The 25,012-nt window shown below is 31.5% G+C and overlaps 2 protein-coding genes across 3 annotated transcripts in view; one reads left to right on the top strand and one right to left on the bottom strand.

The window, feature by feature from the left end:
- Positions 1 to 7,269, top strand: part of TBC1D16 (TBC1 domain family member 16) — a 29,789-nt gene extending 22,520 nt beyond the window's left edge. For both annotated transcript variants that reach the window (XM_076419906.1, XM_076393765.1), the window contains 5 exons: positions 591 to 793; positions 847 to 993; positions 1,047 to 1,151; positions 1,207 to 1,388; positions 6,026 to 7,269. In XM_076419906.1, the coding sequence (XP_076276021.1) occupies positions 591 to 793; positions 847 to 993; positions 1,047 to 1,151; positions 1,207 to 1,388; positions 6,026 to 6,216 (828 nt within the window). In that variant the 3' untranslated portion in view covers positions 6,217 to 7,269. The remainder of the gene's footprint in view (positions 1 to 590; positions 794 to 846; positions 994 to 1,046; positions 1,152 to 1,206; positions 1,389 to 6,025) is intronic.
- Positions 7,270 to 8,753: 1,484 nt separating this feature from the next.
- The window catches only part of LOC143206953 (brefeldin A-inhibited guanine nucleotide-exchange protein 3), a 39,869-nt gene continuing 23,610 nt past the window's right edge, over positions 8,754 to 25,012 (bottom strand). Inside the window, exons 16-23 of the mRNA XM_076419839.1 lie at positions 24,796 to 24,970; positions 24,545 to 24,738; positions 23,835 to 24,489; positions 22,190 to 22,455; positions 21,094 to 22,136; positions 17,749 to 18,249; positions 13,340 to 13,496; positions 8,754 to 9,113 (exon numbers count right to left, since the gene is read on the bottom strand). Coding sequence (XP_076275954.1) covers positions 8,898 to 9,113; positions 13,340 to 13,496; positions 17,749 to 18,249; positions 21,094 to 22,136; positions 22,190 to 22,455; positions 23,835 to 24,489; positions 24,545 to 24,738; positions 24,796 to 24,970 — 3,207 coding nt within the window. The 3' untranslated portion in view covers positions 8,754 to 8,897. The remainder of the gene's footprint in view (positions 9,114 to 13,339; positions 13,497 to 17,748; positions 18,250 to 21,093; positions 22,137 to 22,189; positions 22,456 to 23,834; positions 24,490 to 24,544; positions 24,739 to 24,795; positions 24,971 to 25,012) is intronic.

Here is a 25,012-nt window from a genome sequence, read left to right as displayed (position 1 = left end):
AACCCTGTTTAACAACATTCATTAGTTTGGCGATTGAATATAATATTATTTATCTTAATATAAACTTCTTCTTCGTTTGCGATTTATAATATTCGATGAAGATTTATATTCGAATATGTTATTCATATATCGTACTATATTAACATTTGTTACTTGTATGTTATTGGTTTCTTCTCACAAGAATATGTTACCCATTTCGATCATAAAATGGATATCATTTCTAAATTCACCCAGCTTGATTCGATATTTCTTTATCCTATTACTAATTCTAAGCTATATCAAAAATGTGGTTTTTAACTTTTGTTCAAAATATGGCCAAATCAATTCAAGATCTGATTCTAATATACTTCACACTGTAATATCTTCCAGCCCGTATTAAGCATTTTTCTTTCCAACTCAATCGTCGAAATAATATATAAAATGTATCATATATAATAAGAAACTATTTTAAGTAGATATTATTTCTCCTAATATATAAAATGTATCATATATAATAAGAAACTATTTAAGTAGATATTATTTGTCATTAAAATTGGAATTTTTGTATTTGTCAAATAGTTTATTTGAAGAATATATTTTATACTTCGTAGGAATATGAAGAAATAACAAGAAGACGTTTAGACTTAAATGAGAATAAATTGAGTCAGTTCCGTAAAAAAATTCAAAGTGTTGTAGAGAAAGATGTTGTGCGTACTGATAGAGGAAATCCATATTTTTCTGGTGACAATAATCCAAATTTAATAATAATGAAAAATATTTTACTCAATTATGCGATATATAATCCAGGATTAGGGTAACTTAAAACATATTAGTAGAATATATAACTCGAAGAAGAAATAATTTTAGATATACCCAAGGAATGAGTGATTTGCTTTCACCAGTTTTATGCGAGTTGAAAGATGAAGTTGCTGCGTTTTGGTGCTTCGTTGGCTTAATGCAAAGAGCTGTTTTTGTAGCCACACCTACTGATAGGGACATGGATAGATCTCTAAGGTAACATTTCAAGAATAATGATGTATTAGCATTATAACTTTATTTATTTTTAGATATTTAAGAGAATTAATACGTTTAATGCTTCCGAAGTTCTATCAACATTTAGAAAACCACAAGGATGCAATGGAATTATTGTTCTGTCACAGATGGATTTTGCTGTATACTAAATGTGAGCAAATAAAATCATTCTACTTGACAAATTTTATATTTTAGTTGCTTTAAACGTGAATTTACTGAGGCTGTAGCATTGAGGATGTGGGAAAGTTGTTGGGCAAACTATCTAACAGACTACTTCCATCTATTTCTTTGTTTATCTATAATATCTGTGTACGCCGACGATGTAATTGCACAAGATTTGAGAGCTGATGAAATGCTTTTGCATTTTAGCTCACTAGGTATGTATAATATACTACTTTATACTTTAATTATATATAGTATTAGAAATTTAGAATAAATAATACATGAGCAGCAAAACATATATATTAAAGCTCTTCTTTAAATAATTATAAGAAAGCAAATGTGGATCATATATTGAGACATTGAATAATAAAGGCGACATAACAAATACGTAAACATTAGAGAAATACTATGTTACAATAGAGATATAACCTATACGAGGTGGTACCAAAGAATGTGTCATCAAGGGTGGAAAAATCAGGTGGTTACGGTCAAAGGACAATGATCGGTAGCTGACAGTATGTATTAATAGGCGGGTTAAAAACCTGATTTAAAAAAAAAATATTTAAAATATATAAAAGTCTTCATCAATCAATTTCCGTCAAGATTTGCCTAATCGATTAATGTTTAATTAATATACCATATTATATTACCATATAATATTGCCCATAATAACAGATTTCTATATTATCACTGTAGTCCAATGTCTAAAGAATGAACAATATTCTATATTCGTTATAAATTAAATCTGAGTATTACTTGAAGAATATTCTAATATATTTTGAAGAAGAGACTACCGAAAAACAAGATTTAACTCAATAAATAAATTAATAATTATAATTAAATTATACAAGAGTCAAATGTATTATGCTATCGTCATTAGCACCACACAATATCCAATTTAATCAAGCATAACATAAAAATAACCTAGTATTCAATCTATATATTTTTAAAACCTCCTTAATAAATTTCAAAATACATTAATTTTACTAAAAGACCTTGAAAGGAAATGTATTGTATGTATTTAATGTAAAATTAATAAAAACCATTCTTCTGTATGCGCGTGTGGCGCTGGACCGGTTTTAATGAAATTTTTGTGTGTATTTGAGTCCCAGGAGAGTTTGGCTAGAAATTTCTAGGAACATGTTTTTCAATATAAGATCTTATGAAATATAATCTCATTTTTTTGCGAAATAAATCCAAGAAACCACTATTCGTGAGGTACGGTAATGATAATATTAATGTAGCCTTGATTGATAAAAATATATAAAGTAACAACAGAATAAAATAATGGATAAATATTAACAATTATACAGTTTTATTAACCTTTAGTTTGTTGCATTGTCCTAAGTTGGTCAAAGCTTACAACTTTCTCTTTTTTTTATTTCTTATGCTTCCATGTCATTCTTTCTTGTTTATCATTAATATAATAAAAATCTAAATTATCATTTAGATACCATTAATATCTAACTCACTATATTGTCAAGGACCAAATACCAAATGAACCAAGCACATATCGGCTATCTCGCCAATTGGCTAACTCTATGTCTAGATATTCTCTTATTCTTAGATATTTCTGACTTAGATCTTCCTTGTAACTTGTTGCACCCTTCAAACGTATTTTCTGAAAAGGTTCTTTTTTATTTAATTTCAAAACATAATCTTGAGGTTTGGAAAATGTTTTTATACTAATTTTTATACTAATCATAATATCGTTTCACATATATAAGTATTATAAAATGTTTAAGATTTAAAAGTAAAAACATTTAATGTAAACGGCTTATTAATCATTTCAAGAAAATATTGGCAATGCAGTCCCTTCTCGGAAACAAATCTCTGCAGGAGCCCCGCAAGGTGCTCCATTAGCTCCAGCCCTGTTCAACTTGCACGTGGCAGATTTCCCACTTCCCAAGCAATCAAACACATCATTTTATGCAGATGACGCAGCCTTCTTCACCACCGATTACAGTCCCAACGCCACCCGTGACAGACTTCAAGCCCAACTCATCCAAGCGATTGCGTGGTACAAATTCTGGTGACTACAAATTAACCCGAGCATACCTCAAGCTATTTTGTTCAATCGTCGGAAGAAGTTCCGTGTATACCGCCTCCAAATTGAAAAGTTTCTATCCCCTGGCTCCAGAAGGTATCAAACCTCGGTCTCCAATTCGACGGCAGGTTCTAATAAACAGGCCAAATTCAGCACGCTTTTTGCAAATGCAAGCAATAGCCTCCTCTGCAGAAAAAGCAAATTCCCACTCCCTCAAAAGCAATCCATCTAATCTATGGATCACAGGTATGGTACAGGTACGTCTTCGAGAGACAACTTGCAATACTTCAAGTATTCCAATACAAGAAACTCCGCACGTTACTCAATGCCCAGAATCAGGCATTCCGTTCATGAAAAGCTTCACGAACATGCTCAGTGTGAGGTTCTCCCTTGGCACCTTTCAACATGAAAATCAGTTGATCAATTTTCTACCCATCCACCAATCTCGGTAGTGGAACCAAACACGACAATGCCAGTCGTATCTTAGGGTCTGTGTCGCCCGCAAAATCCAATTTTCCTGAACGCGAGGCGACCTCAGCAAAAGACTTTTTAGTTCTAGCTGGTCATCTTGGATCCAGAAAAAAATAGCTTATTAAGTGCTAACTTATTGGATCTACATAACAGCGATTACTTCCAATTGAAACTTACAGTAACGTAGATGTAGTAAAAACATCAATTCTCATATAATGTCTTAAACCAGACCGATTTTTTATAATACCTAATAAAGTACTAGTCGTGCTTTATAACACCTATCTCTTAACAAAACAATCAAAGGAATATACGCGGTTGCTGTCCCGTCTAGAGAGCTTACAGTGATAATTTGTCAGTATCAATTTCTGATTGTCATCTTGTCAGTATCAATTTCTGATTGTCATCTCAATTACACTTTGTTACTCAAATTTCAATGGAATATCCTGTATGAAATAATTTTCCAGAAGTTTTGTGACTCCAATAGTCTACGGCTAGCTATACTGTGTTAATTCACAACAAGTTCGAATTTCAGTCGACTTTTGGTAACCTTATGCTTTAAGATGTGATACTTATTCCAAGAATCCTGAGACTAGGGTCTTTTTCAAAGCATATATATTTACAGCTTCAAATAATTTTGCCCAAACCCGACCTGACAACGAACGATTGCTAATCCAACCTCAGCATGTCTTGATCTTGTGATAATTTGTTTTCTAACAGACAAGTTGATTCCGATTAATTCGATCATAAATAGCCAGGGGAAATTTAATCTTAATCCTTGGAACCATAGTAACTGCGTGAGTTATGTGAAGTGGCGACTAATTGTACAACTGAATAAGCAACACTACCAGTTCAATAATTTCTAATGTAAACGAAACCCTTATAATATAAACGCATTACTTCTTAGAATATTCAATTCCATATTAATTACACTACATAACCAATAACATAAAACAATAAATACGACAGAAAAATATTTTATATGTTTAATTACATTTTATTCTTTATCTTAATCTAGTAAATTGAATATACTGTTAGATTTAACTAAAGTTCTTCTATATTCTCTGTCATAACTCCAATTTTACCAATAACCATATTATAAAAAGTATTTTATTATCATCACTATCAATTCTCGGATTCGAAAGAGTTTAGCAATACTAAATACTAAAATATTTCTTTATTACATCAATATGTAATAAAATAATATTTCTTCTCTTACACACGATCTCTTAGGGAATTGAAACCTTATTTGACTGAATCAGCTCATTACTTCCATACATACCGTAGTTGCTACTTATCTAGTGCTCTTATCCCGTACTACTGATTCCAAGTACTTAAACAATGCATTTGTTCTAACTAGATGCCGTCGAGAATTATCAGTTATCAATACTTTTCTGTGATGCATATTATATTTTGAGGCATGCTCGAAGTCAGTCAAAAATGTATAGACTCACATTGAACGCCATATCTCTTCTTAAATACTTTTTACATAATTCCATCAATGATTATATCAAAAAACAGTAGAGAGCGACATCTTCTTTACTAACATGAACTTGGATTTCAAATGAAAACGACAAACAAAACGATCGTAAAACGGGGGCCAGTATATAGAGTGAAAAGCAAAATTAAAACAAATAAAAATAATAATGGCATACTTTCAATAGTTAATATATTCTTTAAACTAAGGATTAAGAAAATATTATCTATTATGATTCGATATAAATTCTGCTTACTCTTTTCGGTTTATTTATTCTCAAGTTTTTTCTTTTTCAAGGATCATTTATGTAATTTTCACAAATACCTTTCTTACATATTCCTCCATAATGTATACGATCTTTATTATTTATTTTTGTCAATATGGTGCGGGTTATTGCCTTTTTCCATTATAAAGATACTACTTTTGATTTCCAAATTTGAACAAGCAAAATGTCAAGCTATTAAAATAATGTTTCATTGTCAATATTAAATACTAGCGTAATTGCTAGACACTGAAGTGGTATTTGGTATATATATATATATATATATATATATATATATATATATATATATATATATATATATATATGTAGGTAATATTTGTGGAGTTGTATGAAGAAACTCCCTTTATCGCTCAAGACGTACGACATGCTACTTATGAAGGTTCCAGATATATTTTAAATATTGCCTTTTTTCAGTTTAGTCTTCAATATGAAGCCACTCAAATAATCTACAATTTATAAATTAAGAAGTAGCAACATTAAATTTACTCCTGCAGCACTCTAATTTGCGATATTTATATAAATAATATTAAAATAAATTTTAAAATGTGGTATTAATAGCAGTACTTTTTCATTGTAGCTATGTATATGGATGGACAATTAATAGCAAGAAAAGCCAGAGGTCTCTTGCATCAATTTAGACAAATGAGAGAGATTCCCTGCACACTGAACGGATTGTGCACCAGATGTGGACCTGGAATTTGGGATAGCTCACATAGCCCACGAATCTTCTGTAGCTGTAATGGACCTTGCACAAATATTCTAAATTAAAAAAGTAAACTGTTCTCGTTCATTATAAGATAACGTATCGATTCAATACCAGCTAGTAAAACGAAGAATGATTTTAGTTTAATTTTCGTTTTATCTACAGCACTATATGATAACAAAAATGTTCTCAAAACTATATTTGATTTATCTATTAATCTGATACTAGTTTTCTGTGTTATTTTGTTAGGTCATTTATTTTTGATAACAGAAACTATTTTCATATTCAAAAAAAAAATGTAAATAGTTCTTAGGTTATTAATAATGAAAAATGTTTTAGTTGTCATAGATTATTTAAGGCATAACTTTTACAATTTCTAACAAGGTGGACTTATATTATATTTCTGTAAAATAATTCCATCGTTTAAGAATCTAAATTATTTAGAGAGTGTTTCTCTTATATCCAAACGTATTTGTTGTGAATTGTTATAATTTCCAACATAATTAATCTCAAAAATATAAAATGGATAAGCTAAATATTTTACTTTGTTATTATGTGTTAATGTTATAAAAGTGAAATAGATTTTCATACAAAGGAATGAGTTAAAGACACGCCAACCTTTAGAAATTGTGGAACAAATTTTAATGTATAAAGACTTTTTATCATTTATACAGGGTGTCTGAAATGATAATAAGAACATTTAATTTATTAATTTATTTTATTGTTTTGCATTAAAAATATAACAATATATCAAAAGTGTATTAAAAACAATCAGTATTCAACTAATTAATTTAAAACAAGTTCTACGATGAAGACTGTATAAATGAATAAAATAGAATAGATTAAGTTTTTAAAAAACATCTTATTTACTAGAGAAATGCTTGTAGTAGATTTAAATATACTGATAATACAATAATTTCTGCAACTTATCACCTTTCGGTTCAGAGCATGAAGATTATATAAAACTACGAATAATTAGTGAATGGAATAAGGTTGTTTCGAAGCCTGTATATATTGTTTGTGTAATATATACACGCATATCACCTGTTATTCTTAAATATATATATTTTGCCTTGTAAAATTTCTATGCAATAAAAAGCGTTGACATCAAAAAAAAATTGTATATTTGACATTTAGTATTAATTCATCTAAGTGTAACACGCACTGTATACTGAGAAATATTTTTAAGTTAAAAGAAAATTTCCGAGAAATATTACTTTACTTAAAATACAATTTAAAGAACATAATCATATAAAGACTTGCCTTTTTTGTAAAATCTCGAAGGCACAATCCTTGGTCCACTCCTGAGAAATGTTTTATAAGCATTATTCAGTCCTGGGAATTCTTCTAAAACCTATAATAGTAACTAACATACCACCAGTCCCTCGAATTAATTTCCTTCATGTAGTAAGTAAACCATAAACTTTCTTTTGAGACACTTTTTATTAACATGGACATCAACGTAACTGTTGGTTAGATACCTGTATGTATTCTGATTATGTGAAAAAAAATTGGAAAAGTGAGAGATGGAAAAATTGGTATAATATATATTAATTAAAATAATTTCCATAATTTTTTACAAATTTCACTGATCAATTTTATGAATTTCATTTGATTTGGCAATTATCATCCTATTTATGTTATGTATTTATGTATTATGTATGTTCGGTATGCCGCCTATGCTGTATCGATCTAAATAAATAGTATTCAGAAGGCGTTATGTCTGATGAGTATGCTGTGCTATATAATATGTTCTCATTTCAGGTGCAAAAATATATCCTCCACAACTGTGGCAACTTTGTTTGTTGAACTCTGCTGGGGGCTTTGTCATGCCCGAGCATAAATTTGCGTCTGTTGATCATTATTCTTGGTCGTTCTTGATCGTTGGTTTTTTTTGTAAGAATACGTCGTTCAATTTGTTCATTAGACGTCTACAGGCAGAAGACATCACTGTTATGAATAATCCGCTTCGGTATTCTTTATCTGATAAAACCGAAATATAGAACAGTTGGAAATGGAATCTTTAGTCACTTCGTGTGATAACCATTTTCTCTTCTTGAATGAGCTGCTAAGCTGTTAAACAGGATTTTTTAATGGTGTCGAATTTTTGTTCAACCAACCTCTGTACAACCAAATTGCATTTCCTCCATGCTCTATCGATAGTTTAGATTATATTTCTCATTCGTTTTATTTCCGTCTTTATATTATTGTTCTTCATATCCAAACATTTCAGTAATAAACCATTTTCGAATAAAAGACACCACAAGTTATTTATTATTTATTCTTTCTTCTGTTGTTATAGTTTTATACAGGAAGAATGTTTTAATACTCAAAATGGCGACTATATTTATGGACAATACAATATAATAATGTGCCGATACAAAACAATTAATAGTCAAGCACAAAAAGAACTCACAATATTGCTATATAATAGAAACAACACATTGAATATAAATATTCTAATCTAATATATAAAAATAAATTTATACCTACTATAGTAATTATAAAAATAATAATCTGCATTACATCAGTGCGAAATATATATTGTCAATATTATCTAGATATATAATTATGTCACAAATCAACATGTACTATAACAGCTGCAAATAATGTAATACGATTTACAATAAATTAAGGAATACTTTGGCTCTGACTGGATAGGAATATACGATGGCACTAAATTTCTATAAAGTAGTGGTATATTTGTTGGAAATACATTTATCACTTTGGTTAAACAAGGAAAAAATTAATAGTTATCGTGATCTACATACGATATATTCATTCTTTGAAGAAGAATTTCGGATGTCTTCTTAATTTTCTCATCTTGTGCTCCAATTAACATTACAGCTCCCTGTTTTAATATGAAAGCCAGAGGAGATAACTTTTCTGAGGATAAACTAGTTAGTAACTCCAAACAAGCCTCCATGGTTTCAATCTTCGTCGTTTTATAAGCTTCCGCGTCCTAAAATATTAACAGGCAAAGTGCGTTATTTATTTCTATAATTAAGACAGAACGATCATATTTCTTTAAATCAACTAACTACAAAATAATATATGTAGATTTATATATAATAGAAAACTAAAACTAAAACATAAATATTCTTCAACAATTATCTGAATATTTAAGACATCTAGATCTATACAGTACACCTTAGTAAGTATCACTAAACTACTTTTAATTTATTATTGTGCCGATTGCATCTTTTCAATGATATATTTAAATAAATTACTTATGAGAAACACTATCAAGAATAGAAACAGATAGTGATAAGAGAAAGGCAGCTAGACGATGACAGCCCTGTACAGGAAGAAACAGGATGAAAGCTTGTTATTTACAACTTCGACTATTACCAAATCCTAGTTGCAACTCTGCTACTAAACATTAACTGCAAGATACCAATCAAATTAATCCTCTACATAGCAAAGGATTTCACTGATTTGTTTAAGTTTTCTCACACAAAGTCATGCTGATTGGAATCTGATTGATATAAATGATTAAGGCCTAATACAGCTACTAGAATCTACACAAAATCTGCATAAAAATGTAAGTGAGCATCTTAGATGAAAACTCAAGTGCAGTGTTTTATTTACTTTCATCATGAGTATCAATTTAAATAACTGTTAAACAATGTAATCTAACTGTTAAATGGTCTTGGTTAGATGGTTTTAACATTTCTCAACGGAAAATAAAATTTCTCACCTAGTAAAATTTAGTATATAGGCGCTAATCGTAGAACTATGAAAATCAATTTCGAATGAATTGAAAATGAATTTCAAATTCGACATTCATTACTTTGTCGTTTTATTTCAATAAATATGGCTAATATTAAATAAGTTATCTATTTGCAAATGCAAGGTCACACGTAAGATACACCAAAAAGGCATACTAATTATGCAGAAGACTACCACACTGATGAAGACTAACTAGCATTAGAGGTAGGGGAACAGTTTGACTGGACCGAAGTAAGAAACAAGAAAGATAAAAAGAGGAAGAAGTCAAAGATGATGCCTTCGTTAATCGCTAAAATTGCTATAAACATTAAAAAAAGAAGGAAGAAGACAAAATCCCTCTGCCCCATCCGATCAAGGTAAGCAATGTTGGCAATTTTAATTCATTAATATTACAAATAAAAGGAGTAGCCACTAACCGAGTGCAGTTTAAATCTTTGTCTAACGATGATATTAACGTAACCCTTAGTAATGAAACGGTCAAAAATATAAACGCAACCAAAATGTCAAATGATAAACAAATAAATACGAAACCGCAGGAAGCTGTGGCCAACGAGCCAGCTATCGTCGATATGCTGAAATTGCTCAAAGAATTCTAGACTGAAATGAGACAAAAATTCAGTCAATTAGCAGACAGGGTGGAAAAATTGGAGAAACCAGGATTGGAGAAAACTACCCAAAACAAGCTAAAGAAAAACAAAAATGAATAATTCGTTTTTAAGAATTATAACATGGAACGGAAACGGCCTAAATCAAAGAGTCCGGGAACTAGAATTATTCTTAAAAACAAATAACATAGATATAGCTCTCATATCGGCAAGAGATTTTTCTAAAAAAAAACAACATTAAAATACGGGGTTATGATGCTTACTGGACACTACACCCCAGCAAACGGGCTCGAGGCGGAACAAATTTAATAATTAAACAAAATATACAACATTTCGAACAAGAAATATTGGCGTTATATATTGTCCACCATGACATAAAATCACACAACAACAATATAAAGATATATTTTCAAAATTGGGCCCAAGGTTTATTGTTAGTGGAGACTTTAATGTTAAAAATACAGCTCGGGGTTCACGAAAAATAACACCTGGAAAAGGAAATAAATTACTCAAAGCTATTAACCTTACAAATTGTAAATATCATTCAGGGCGCGAAACTACTTACTGGCCCACAGACAGTAATAAAGTCCCAGACCTGCTGGATTTCTACATTTCAAAAGGTATTTCATTAAATCAAATTAGTACAGAAAGCCTGTGCGATCTAACATCTGATCACACTCCAGTATTGTTAACACTGGGAGCGACAAGAAAATCAAAAAAGCCTAATCTTACCAACAAATATACTGACTAGGACAAATTCAGATTCATACTGCAGGACTTAAAAGTATAGATGACCTTGAGAAACAAACCAAAAATATAATTGTATATTCCAAAAAATACAAACAAATTCGGTCAGCTGCAAAAGATGCTACCCCACTGGCAAGAGAGAAAGGCGAATAGCTAGAAGAGTATGGCACAGAACCAAAAATTCTGCAGACAAAACTACTTTTAATAGAATTAATAATCAAACGAATCAAAAGATCAAAGAATATACACGAATTAAGCCTATAAACAGACAAAGATTATTCGCCACTCGAAAATTTAAAAGACCAAATAAAAAAGAAATTGAAATTGTTCGCATAATACATAGCTAACATATTTCAACCTAATGATATAGAATCTACCATGGATACATCTCATGTTTATCAACCCGATGTAGATCTAAATCTACGTTGGAAATTGCCACTGAAATTAATAATCTTAATCCAAAAAAGGCACCTGGTATAGATGACATTTCACCTGGATTATTGAAAGAACTGCCACGAAAAGCAATTATCATGTTGACATATATATTTAATGTCTGTTTAAGACTGAAGCATGTTCCGGAATGCTTTTGGGGTGGCACAAATAATTATGCTCAAAAAACCTGACAAACCTGCAGAACAAGTCGAATCTTATAGACCTATTTCGCTACTACCTGCAATATCAAAGCTATTTGAGAAACTAATATGTAAATGTGTTAAAAATGTTGTAATAATACCAGATTTCCAGTTTGGTTTTCGAAATCACCATTCAGCAATCGATCAAGTGCACGGAGTAACTGCGGTTATTAAAAAAGCGCTTAAGGAAAAGAAATACTACCCTGAAATATTCCTGGATGTCTCACAGGCTTTCTATCGGGTTTGGCATTTGGGATTAATCTGTGAGATGAGCAAATTATTACCGCGTAACTATTGTCAATTGCTGGAGTCATATCTTTTCGTAAGAAAATTTAGAGTATCACACAAAATGGCGTTCTCGCATCTCTTAATAGAGTATCTCTTAAAATGGCAAAATCGGCTATGGTTCCACAAGGTAGCGTCTTAGGACCTCTCCTATATCTGCTCTACACTGCTGACATTCCAACAACAAAAGAAATACCACTTTGAACCTTTGCTGACGACACAATTATTAGGGCAAACGACATATCTCTGCCAAGGGCAGTAGAAAAAGTACAAGTGGCAGTCAACAAAATCTACAAATGGACGAAAGATTGGAAAATTCAACTTAATAGCTCCAAATCTGTCTACGTTAATTTTGCATTGCGGCGAAATAATAAAAGCTTAATTATATCACTCAATGGATACCCAATTCCTCAAGCAAAATCAGCTAAATATCTTGCAATCCAACTTCACGGTAGATTAAATTGTAAACATCACGTTAGACAAAAGTTAGTCGGAAGATACTCTCAATTTGATCTAAAATCAGGAAGGTTGATCAATAAGACATTTATAAAGCCAATTTGGATCAATGGGGTGCAAATATGGGGTTGCACTAAAAATTCAAATCAACTAGTCAAAACAAGTTCTTCGAGTGCTTACCAATGCCTATCGCTGCGTAACCAACGAAGAACTGCTGCGAACGAACCATACGAACTTATATAAAGTGTATACATTTAGTGTAAACTATAACTATAAGTTATTATAATTTTAATATTGAAGAATAGATATTGATGTACTTTCTCGCACTCGTCTTGTTTGTGAATTAATCGTACAAATGAAAAGTAGTAATAAATTAATGTACAATTAAGATTTTACTAAGCGTATCTAATAAAGATGTTATAAAAAAAATTCTATTTGATCATGTCAGTTCAGATCTCCATGAAGTAATCTCAGGATATTACTAGAGCTCTCAAGGTTAGTTCAAGTTCAAAAGTATCTTAATTGAAATTGCCAAAATCATTATTGTTGTTCGATTAAATGAAATAAATTTAATTCTGCCAACCGTGAATATATTCCAGAAGAAGAGTTGAAGAATAGAATATGCTCTAATAAGAGGGTTTCCTAATAATGTACTTGTTAATAAAAACTTCAAACTATTTACAGTATCCTGTGTCTTATATTTATCTTAATAATATATTTAATAGTTTTACCTTACAAATACTCAATGCCCTTTGCTGTTGAATTTCTGGTGGAACGGGTTGTGGCGGGGGTATCGTTGATGACATAAAAGGATTTAATTTGGGACTATTCCCAACAAAAATTCTTCTGTTCCCATTAATTTTTCCATCTTCGGTCCATAATTGACAACTGCAAAAATATCATATATATCAGTAATAAGTTTGTTATTCAATTTTAATTATTATATAATTTAAAATATTATTTCGATATTGGCAATACTACCACGGTTGTAGTCTTAATAAATATGTTAGTGTTAAATCACCGGTATAAAAAAATCGTTTTGCTCTTGAAATATTTTAATCACAAAACACGCCTATCAAGATTCACTGGAACAAAATATTAATAACTGTGTGACTTATATTACTCTAAAACAACATGTGGCTTAAATAACGTGGGGCAAAAGTCCCGCTACCATTATGATTACCTTATTACTTTGGTCAAACAAAAGATAAGTAAATTTGGTTTTCATAAACAGTTTATTTTGTCTTTACATTTTTTTTCCTTATGATTGAAAAATTATATCGGCTAAATGGTGACCGCGATTCGCTATGTAACTTTCGGCTCTTTTTAAGGCATCTTTCATGACATGCTGCAACACATCTGAGGCTGAATTTCTTCAATTTCGTAGCGAATATCGTTTAGGGCTTATTCACATAAACTTTTGATTTTAAAACCCCCGTAAGAAAAAGTCTGGTGCTGTTAAATCCGGAAATTTGGCTGGCCATGCTAAATCGCTACTTTGCGAAGTCAGTCTGCGTGAATAAAGTCATTCAATAATTGAATTATTGAACGATCTGTGTGTACTGTCGCTCTTTTGCTGACACCACATGTCCTCTAGTCCTTGCTCTTCCATTTCAGGCACAAGAACATTTCGAATCATGTTTTGATACCGTTCAGCAGTAACAGTAACAGCAACACCTTGGTCATTTTCAAAAAAATAGGGACCAATGATGTTTCCAGCATGAATACCACACCATACAGTTGTTTTTAGTGAATACAATTATGTTTCATGAATTAATTGAGGACTGTGTTTTCTCTAGAACCGACTGTTCTTTTTATTGACGTGGCCACTGAGAAGAAAATGGGCTTCATCGCTCATTATTAATTTAGACGAAAAATCTTCGATTTCACTAGACAGGACTATTTCAGGACAGGAAATTTCAGGACAGGAACTATTTCACTAGGATTACATTACTCAGCTCAACTCGTTGATCAGGATCTCTCGGTAACAAGTTTTCGACTAAGTGAATTTTATACGGGAACATTTTCAAATCAGTTTTCAAAATTTGCCTTAAACGTTGCTTAAAATTTGCGTGCAGAAATGTGTAACTAAAAACCACGTCTCCGAATTGATATTTCTGGAGATTCTGCAACACTATCGTACATCAGAGCAACATTTTCAACGTTACGAGACCTCCGTTTTCTTCCAGAACGAAGCCTGTCTGCTGTCGTACCGAACTGTCGAAAATTCGCATGTAAACGATAAATTGTGGTTTTGTGAGGCATTGGACGATTAGGATATTTTTGACGCAATTTCCGCTGAGTGGCAGAAATTGCGCTGTGTGGTGATTATTTTTAATAAATATTGTCACTATTTATCACTATACGTATATTTATCCATAATAAAATTTGAACTTTTACACAACAAAATAGTTAAAGTGAAATTAAGCTAAACGTCACATAACCAAGACGGCGTGTGATCTAAATGGTAGCAGGACTTTTGCCCCACGAATTATTGCGCCCGATACCTCTAAAACAATGAAAAATTAAATGATTATTTTGCGTCTTTGCGGAATGGACTTGTAGTCGTGAAAACTTGAACCATATAGATCTTATATTTAAGTGGATTTTATTATAAATATAAATGATAATTGAAGAGTAAAACCTAACTTAAGAAATATTTCAAGTCAAGATCAATCTAGTTGAAGCCTAGAGTTTATATAATTGCTTATAAAAACTGCTTGCTCACACGGCAATCGTAGAAGGCATCAATATTAGGAAAAGCAATAACTGTTCATATACTGAAAAAAATATTAAATAGTAAATATTGCAAAACTATTGAATATAATTCTTCTAAACTTTGGAAGCTGAACCTGTGCCCGTAAATATTTTCAATCTTCTTAAAGCATCTTACGGTGGTTCCATTAGTTGCAAGCAAGTGCGAATTATCAAATTTATTTGATATCCGAGACGGTTGTTAAGTATATCGGCTCCTTTTCACATAGTAGTGGACTCAATTATGCGATAAGTTTTAAAACCATTCATGGTTAATCAATAAGATTATACAAACTCGATCTGATATTCACATTCTTGGTAATATTACGGTAGTAATTCTGCAGTCTGGTTGAAGCCATATTTTTTAATCTCATGATGATTAATACATATATAAATTAACAATATCAATAGATATGAAATACTTAGGCGACCTTACATAACAAATTTTCAACAAATAAAAGCCCTATCATGATTAGTGTAAGAGTCAAATCGGCTCTTGGTCTTCTTGATCACAGAAGATCACTTCTTGATTATAACAAAGCTTTAGGTACACTGTCTATATATAACCATAAGAATACTGTACAAAGATATGAGAATATTCTTAGAGCAGTAATCTAACACCAACAAAATGATGTCGACCGAGCACTCAATTTCTACTTTGTACTCATTACAACATTGTAAGAAATATTAAATGCAACATCACAGCGTCCAGCAAAGATTTAGAATGTCAAAATATGACTTTAGATTGACAAAAATAATGATGAAATAGAAAAGTAAAGTACGAAAAATGTCAGGCAATAAATTATCACAATTTCTTGAAGTACATAAGTCTCAATATTATATAACTTTATCAAAGTTGATTTCAAAACCGGGAAGCAGTAGAAGAGTTTTTGTCGAATCAATGTAAATATTTAACAGTAGCTTCTTCATGTGTCCCTTTTTACCTTGTTTAATGGTTAAAATGATTATATAATTAATCCAATGGACGTCATAGATGACATCGAATACTGCAGTTTTTAAAAATTTAAAATTCGTTTTAAACTCCGAGCGAATTTTTCCTTCTGATTTTTGCCTAGCTAAAAGAGATACAATTTTGTCTGACCCGTCGTAATATGCAACCGAATCAGTACCTAAAATTAAATTTGGGTTGATACTCGTCGACCCTGTTATCAAATGTCCACAAAATTCTTCAAAATAGTGATAATTCGTTATTTGCATTTGTGTATCTAGATGAGAAATTGTAAAAAATGGTATATTGAATCGCTCATGGCAATAAAAAGAATGTAAAGACGACAATAGTTGATGGAAAAAATTAGAACAACATTTTATTAGGTTTTGTTAAGTACAAGGGCGACTACCATGAAGAAATGGACCAGACCGTATTTTTACTCAGGTTTGTCAATCAACTGTTGTTATGTTATGGACAATGCACCAAGTGTACTATGGCACTGGTGGAAAAGGTCCCAACAGGTAAATCGTAATTAAGAAGCACATAATTAATAACGGCTTTCAAAAATAAATTCAGTTCTGAAGATAACATATTTAAGGGTGGCCTATTTCAAATTTTTACAGAGTAAATGCAATGTTTAATTATGTTTTAATGTAATTTACAGATGGCTGAGCAATATGGCCATAGAATATTCTGCCTTCCTAACAATTTAGCGATAGACTTAAACAATAATTCAGTTAGTGAAGTGGCAGTGAAACATAACAGAACAGTGGAAAATAGTTAAATATAAATCTAAAAAAATAACACTATAAACTATTATGGATGTATAATTAACTGTCATTTAAGTCATTCGATAAGATATACAGTAGACGTATTATAATTTTAAAACAAATTATATTTAATAATATTAATATTGTTCATTATTTTATCTCAATTAGTATTTTGTTATTTTGTCAGAGTTAAAATAAATAGTTAAATTTCATGGAGCAACATTGCGACGTGCTGACATCATACATTTTTATGAAATGCATTAGCTGTGCTTGTTTTATTGGACAGTCCATACTACTATAACGATTGGTCAAAATTACTTACTTATTAGTGATATAATTAATTTAAGCAATAAGCATTTTACAAAAAAAGAATCTGAAACCTAAATTTTTGCTTATGTAATAATGACAATTATGTTTATACTTCTAGTTTGTATTCTAGTATTTAGTTTTCTAACTTTAAAATATATTGTAATATTCTTGGTAGCTTACACCCGCCATTTTGTAAAAATATGAAAATTTTAATTTTTTTAGTTCCGAATTATTTTTGCCTATATTGATTGTGTAGTTTTATTTACTTTCTTATGAACACACAAAAAATATTGAAAAAAAATGTTGACGTTAAGCGAACAAAATCATTAAATGATGAATGATTAAATAACTCTCATACCTGGATGATTTCGTAAGATCTCCTGGTCGCGTACAGCTCAAAATAATGTTGTCACTAGAAATCGTAGACTTCCTCATTTGCAACAACGTATTTCTGTCGTATTTGATCGTATTCAACTCTACTTTATATTTTTCGTATGCCACTTCGTATTTTTTTGCAGCCATTTCGTTAGTTTCATCATCAGTCGAATAGCCATTCTCACTTTTGGATTTCTTCTTTAGGTCCTTTCCCTCGTCCAAGCTAACACTAGCTACCAACTTCTGTGGACTTTGTTCGTCGATTTTATCGCCATCTTTAAGGTTAGGTAATACGTCTTTGTCTAAGTAACTTTCGCTGTCTGTGCTGATTGTGCTGAGATCGTCGTTTTCGTAAGGCTGTTTGAATTCGGCTAGTTTAAACACTTCAGGTTCGGTAATCTTTTCGTTTTGTGTTTCTTTATCGATATCATCTCTAGTTTCATCAGGTATGTTGATAGTAAGATTTATATAGGACTCGCATAATCTAAAACAATGTTATCAATTTAAGAAGACTAACATTGACTATTATACATTAAGTAAAATTGTATAATAATAAGCAGGTAGCTTGAGAAAATATCATGTAGTATATTAGTTAAAATATTCCCAGCTTGACGATATTTATCAAAACATAATTATATTTCATTTGTCTAAAATTATGTCATAATTACAGTGGCTTTATAACTAACATTAATATATTAATGAGCTGAGAAAATAATGATGGAAATCATATTTAATGCAGATTTTTTTTAACCCTATAAAGTTATGGTAAATTTAGTTCCAAGAATTTAAAGATGTCACAGACACAAGTTGATTAATTTAAAACCAAAGTCTATGTTTGAAAAAGTATTACTATAAATGAGCCTTGAATCCTAACTCACCAAAAGCAACAAAACAATAGCAGAAGTTTTAAATACTGCAACAATGAAATGTATTTTCAATGAAATGAACTGAGAGCCTCAGAGATGGCAATTACCTGAGAAGAGAGGAAAACGTAAAAAAGCAAGTCAAGTGAAAATATTAACTACATTTTGGAACCATCTCATTTTCTATTCTAAGAATAGTTGTATGAATATACCATATTACTTATTGCAAAAATAATATTTTTAACAAGACTACATATTTTATAAAAATAATTAATTTTAATTACAAAGACTGTTCAAGTCTAAGAGCTAGCAACATTTTTGAGAGAGAATTTCAGGTAAGCTCATCTTTTGACATATCATATCTTTCACTCCCTCGGTCAGCACCCGGCCCATCTGGCTGGCGGCAGGAGTTGCGTTTACCAGTGCGCAAAGTACCTGCACAAGTAAAATGCTCAATTTTTAAATACTTTTAATAGGCATAACATCAATATATATCGATATTTTAGCCGTTATTTTTTGACCGATATATCGACATATCAACATTTTTGTTAGCCTTCAGTATTTTCAAAAAAATCGAATATATTTCTTTAGCATTATAAAAAAACCATATAATTATTTTTAACAAACTTTTTTAATTGGTACTTAATTTTAACGGTTTAGTATACTTTGGTACTTAATTTTAAATGTTTAGTATCAATATTTTTTCGCCGATATATCGATAAATAGATATTTTTCAAAAATATCGAAATCGATATACAGCCAGCACTCTTTCAACATACCTGTTTTATTTTTCGGACTTAAGCAGTGTTCCTTATTATTTAACAACAGAATTATTGTCTAGCAAATTAAATTTACGTATTTTGATACTAAAATAATATATAAAAATTACAGCAATTCTGACATAATTTTAATTTTTTCTATATAAATACAAAGTGGCGTCTGGCACATTATAAACAATCATAAAAATATCTGGAAATGAATTAAATATTTTTGTTAAGCCTATCAAAAATCATTAAAACAATTATTCATTCTTCTCAACAATTATTCAATTATTCATTCTATAATTAATTTAAAAATTGAGTATTTTTTTCTGTACAGATACGACCGAGAGAGTGACAAAGATCAAAAGTGAAAAGATTAGCTTACCTGAAATTCTTGTTGTCTCTACGTTGCTGTCTCCAGCTCTCATACCACTAATTATAAGTCAAATAAATGTATTATAGCAAATGTTTATTTAACAATATTAAAAAATATGAGGGTTGCTATTCATGTGTCATCTGACATGTTCAAGAGAAGTTTCATTACTGAACATAACCTTCTTCAGAACTCATAAATTTATAACGGAAAAAATATTAAATTAACCCATTTTAACATTTTCGTGAGATTATTCTTCATCAATTTCGATGTGAATTGTAAAGTATTCGTACAACGGGATGGATTCTCGAGAGGTCATCCTAAATCAATTGTTGTGCCAGAAAATATAGACTCTGTATGTGATCTTATTAAGCAAAACCGTCGTGTGGCATATCGTGTTATTGGCATCTTTAAGCATTAATATAACAGCCCCTATAAGATATTTTATCATTATTCGATCGTAAAAAGACTAGTTGGAGTTGAATCCGGAATAACCTGGCAAATGGTCAAAAAATGGCTCATGTTAATTACTGCAAGAAAAAAAACTGTTAACAAAGCAGGTTTAAAGAATGATATTTATCAATGACATAAGATCTACACAGGTGGCGGATCATAGATATATGAATGTAGATTCAAAACAAATGAGAAATTGATTGTATAGGTATTCCAAGACAAGCTAAACCGAACAAAATTATTCGCGAAAGAAACACATCCAAGCAAGTAGTTACTTTTTTCACCAATATTATCGACAATAGCGTTAATACACATAGGACATTCAATTTTGAATATTATACGAATATAATTTACTAGAAGTCTTCAAAGAAATTCTAAAAAAGCAGAAAGAGAGGCCAATCATTCTTCACACATCGGTTCAAATAATAAAATATTTGATTGAGACAAAATATATCGAATTGAAGGACTGTCACCATACAGTAATTTTCTAACACCCATTAAACTTTATTGTCGCACCTTAGAAACAAATTACGCAGTCAATGCGAAACCATAAGAGACGATGGAAGTCAAAACGTGTATTTTGAATTTACCTCGACAGGTACGAAAGTAGTATTAAAAAAATTGGTTACAAAATATGGAAAAGTGGTTTGATTTACATGGAGATTATTATAAAAGGTATTTGATTTTTATTGTTGGGCCAGAAATAAAAATAGCAATCACCGCATCAAAAAAATAACAGTATTGAAGATATTGGAATAACAATAGCATTCCTCAAAAAAAGTAAACTATTAAATAAACCGATGAATAAGTTGCTTCCAGTTTCTCAATTATTTAAATTACGAGTAATTCTCTTAATATGCTAGATAATGAAAACAAACCTTTCCCATTTATAATGAAGTTTTCTTAAAAACTTCTCAAAGTAAAGCAGATCTCGACTACTGAAATCATGCTGTCCGTTTACATCCTTCACGTCGTGTAACAATTCCTCCCCATCATCATCCTCCTTGGCCAAAATCTCCTTCATTTTTTTCGGCTCAATGCCATATTTTTCTATTCCATCTAAACATAGTTCAATCAAAACTATAATCTGAACAACTTCCGATGTATTTGCTTGCGTATACAAATTAGCCGCCTTGTTCAAATTTCCCACTTTTTGTGTAAGGAATTTTAATCCTGGTCTCATATCAAATTCCCTTGCTTTCGAATTAGATACCTCCAGACATTTCAGCATCATGTAAACATGTTGAGCGTTTACTTTGGGTAGTATCCCACGCAAGCTGCAAGAGTTAATTTGAAGAATATTCAAAATTGGCGTAACGTGTCTTAAATTTTGAAGTAGTGCACTGGAAATAGTTTGTATGAGCATCTGATGAGCTAAAATCCCTACTACCAAATTCCTGAAGGGAACTCGTATTGTATACATATCGGGATTTAATAAGGTATTGCAATCAAATGGGTACAGGAGGAAGACGTAACTCCTATCGTCGATTGCAACTGATTTTTCACATTCGCAAGCTTTTCCAGGACATTTTCCACAGTTTCTTTGAAAAGCCATTAGAAACACCTGATTGGCCAATTCATACAATCTTTCATTCTCAGCGACACTACTATCTTTTCGTGCAGCCACTTTAACAGTGGCTAAGTCGCCATAAAAACTATCAGAATTCTCCTTGAATGCTAGAGTTAACTGGTAAAGTGGACACAAACTAATATAACATGCTCTATGTAAAGCAGTAACCAGTACAGTCCACTGATGCTCAGTTAGGATCTTTCCAACCCCTAATATCACATGCCGCAAACATGAAGTACCAAGTCTTGCCACATTTTCGCAAGGTTGTGCAATACATTCAATAAGTATAAGCAATAACTGTTTCAAAGCTAGAGTTGCTGCAGGATTTTCTTTTCTTGAAGACTCATCACCCTAAAAATAATTCACTGAATAAGATATTCTCAACCCTTTAAAGCCAAATATACCTGTACATGATACAAGTAGTCCACAACTAGTTCACTGGCTAAGCCACAGCAGTGTTTGAAATTCTGCCATATCTCACCAGGCTTCTGTACTTTCAAGTTTTGCCTAAGCCAATGTTGCACCATCGGTAATAATATATGGTTTATGCAGCAAAAACCAAAATTGACACCAGGATTGGCCAGGGTGTCTCTGATTAATTTAAAAAGGATTTCAATAACGTACGGCTGATTTTTAGTAGCAGAAAGCATAATAGCTGAGGAGAGTCCATCTGAAACATAATTATATATTATTTTTTACAACAGAACATAATTTAAAAAATGTTGAGACAAAAACTCATGCGTTTTAACCTAACCTATGTATTGCATTCAATAAATTAGATTCGTTTACTAGGTTTACACCTCTTGTTATCGAATTAAATGCTCAAGCAATGCAGTGAACACCAAAACTCTCTACAAAGTCAGGCATGACGAGTTAATCTTCAAAACATCGGTTATTACCCTCGATCTAGTCGCATTAACCAAGTCTTTCTCTTGGTCATTTCATGCAAAAATACATGTTCAGGCCAGGGTTTTCCAAGACTCTCCTCTTGCCCCAGAAATATTAAAGCTATATATGGCTGGTCTCCACATGAGGAACAAAGTAAAGACAGCGCTATAGTTAAGATTGCACGGCACAGTATATCTCCAACCACTGCAATTTATAACAATTCAGTTACAACTCCATATAATAAACACAACTAACAGGAACACATTATGACTACATGTCAACGCTACCAAAACCCAAGAACTTACACTTCGACGAAGAGATACAATAGGTAATATACAAAAATAATAACTTAGTTTATCATCCGATATGACTCAGATTGGTAACGATATATGAATCCCAGAACAAAAGAACAGAAAGAAAAGCACTAATAATGATCCTGATTGCTCCTTGATTCATCGGGAGCACTCAAATTCGCAGGTAAGCCGGGACACTCTCGGTTGATGTCAGCCTTATAAGCGTGATTTCTGAAAGATGTATCTGGTCCTAAACCAACTAATTTTCCAGCCAAAGAGGTTCTTTAAGAAACAATGAAACTAACAGTGCTTGTGTATATAATGTGATCTGGCACAACAAGACAATGGAGTGAAGTAAAACTCTTACAACCAACACAAAATGATGACAAAATTACATTACTGAAACAAGCAGATGTATAGCAAACCCAATATCAAGAAGATTCTCGTCAGTGACCATTGATCGTATCAAATCAGAGTTGTCAATCATTCAGAATTTAGGTAATCAATTTGTAACAAACTCGAAACAGTAAATTCTGGTTAGAAATCATCAATCCTATTTGAATCTTGACCAAAAGCTATGTGTCTTACAGCTATGTGTTAATCCTATTTCCTCTAACCTATCATAAATTAAACATGTAATTATATTGTTCACCATTTGTACGTATTTATATAAGTAGTTACATTCTGAATTCTTAATTTATTTCAAGTTTTTAATTTTTATTTATTTTAATGAATACTATTTATTTATTTTTAGAATATATGTCCTAACAGATTCGCAATTTACGCAAAGAAGAGAGAACCTTCCCACCCACTTTCACAGAAACTAAAATATGTTACATTTCCTTAAGAATAATAAAACATTTCTTACCTATTAAAATGTAGTAAACCTTGAGAACGCCGCTTTGCTTATCTAAACCAGACAATGTAATATTTTCTTTTTCACAGTTCTTAAAATCAACCTGAGGACATAAAACCTCATAACTAACGTGGTCGTTGTCGACTTGACTAAAATTAATAATCTCGGCGTCCTTAATGACCGGATCTACCAACTGAGGATCAGTATCAATGTTAACCCTGTGAGACAGATTGAAATTGGGACATTTAGGCATGCCATACATCATCGACAATATTTCCGCGCAATTTTGCAACAATTTCAAGGACTCTATGCAAAGATCGACGGAACCTATCAAAAGTTTTGATGGAAATTCCATATCTTTGTCGAAAAATCCGACTGATTTTTTATTCAAGCTGCTTGGAGTGGCTGGTAATGAATTGTCGGATGTTGTTTCATCGCCATTGGAGTTTTTAATATGCGACAGCAAGCATAATATGTAATCAAGAGCTGCATTCGAAAATACCAGAGTGTTGTCGGTCGAAAGGAAGATTCTGAACACGTCCAAAATAGCGGTCGCGTTATTTTTAGAATTCGCTACTCGTAATGTTCCAAACAGGGGCCTCCATCCCGAACAAATTTCAGTTCTATTAGCCTCAACAAACTCACAGAGACATGCGACAATTTGGTCCTAAAATAATATATTTTAAAACAATCGCAAATCAATACAAGAAATTATAGTTCACCTGAACATCGAGGTCACACAACTCTAGACACAACAAATTCTCGAACGGCTTAATCAATGCCTCATTGAAATGGAAATGAGGCAGCTCAGCCTGTTCGTTCAACAATGCTGTTACAGCATCGTGGATACAGGTAACAGCTTTCTTTGATACGACTCGATCCTTATGACATGCTGCTTGCATAAAATGGGGTCCAGCTGAAACATGACAGAACAACTATAGAGGCACAATATATTCTTAATATACTTCCTCACCTATTGACCAAATTTTCATAATATGTATCAAAGGTCTACCGGATTTAATACATTTTAACGTTACTTCTCCGATTCTGTGTAAAAGCAATGTTGGAGGTGGTTTCTGTTGAATCTCAAGGTCCTTCCTCCACCATTTTTTCGATATATTTGCCGTCTCCTCATATTTTGTAAACAACTATAAAACCAATGCGGCGACTAAGTTATATAGAAATAAAAT

The sequence above is a fragment of the Rhynchophorus ferrugineus genome, unplaced genomic scaffold (genome assembly GCF_030347505.1).
Source record: "Rhynchophorus ferrugineus isolate W39M unplaced genomic scaffold, kcgeb_rfMv2 rfM1, whole genome shotgun sequence".
Lineage (NCBI taxonomy): Eukaryota > Metazoa > Arthropoda > Insecta > Coleoptera > Curculionidae > Rhynchophorus > Rhynchophorus ferrugineus.
The sequence above is the reverse complement of the archived record's forward strand: the minus strand, read 5'-3'. Positions and strand labels throughout refer to the sequence as shown.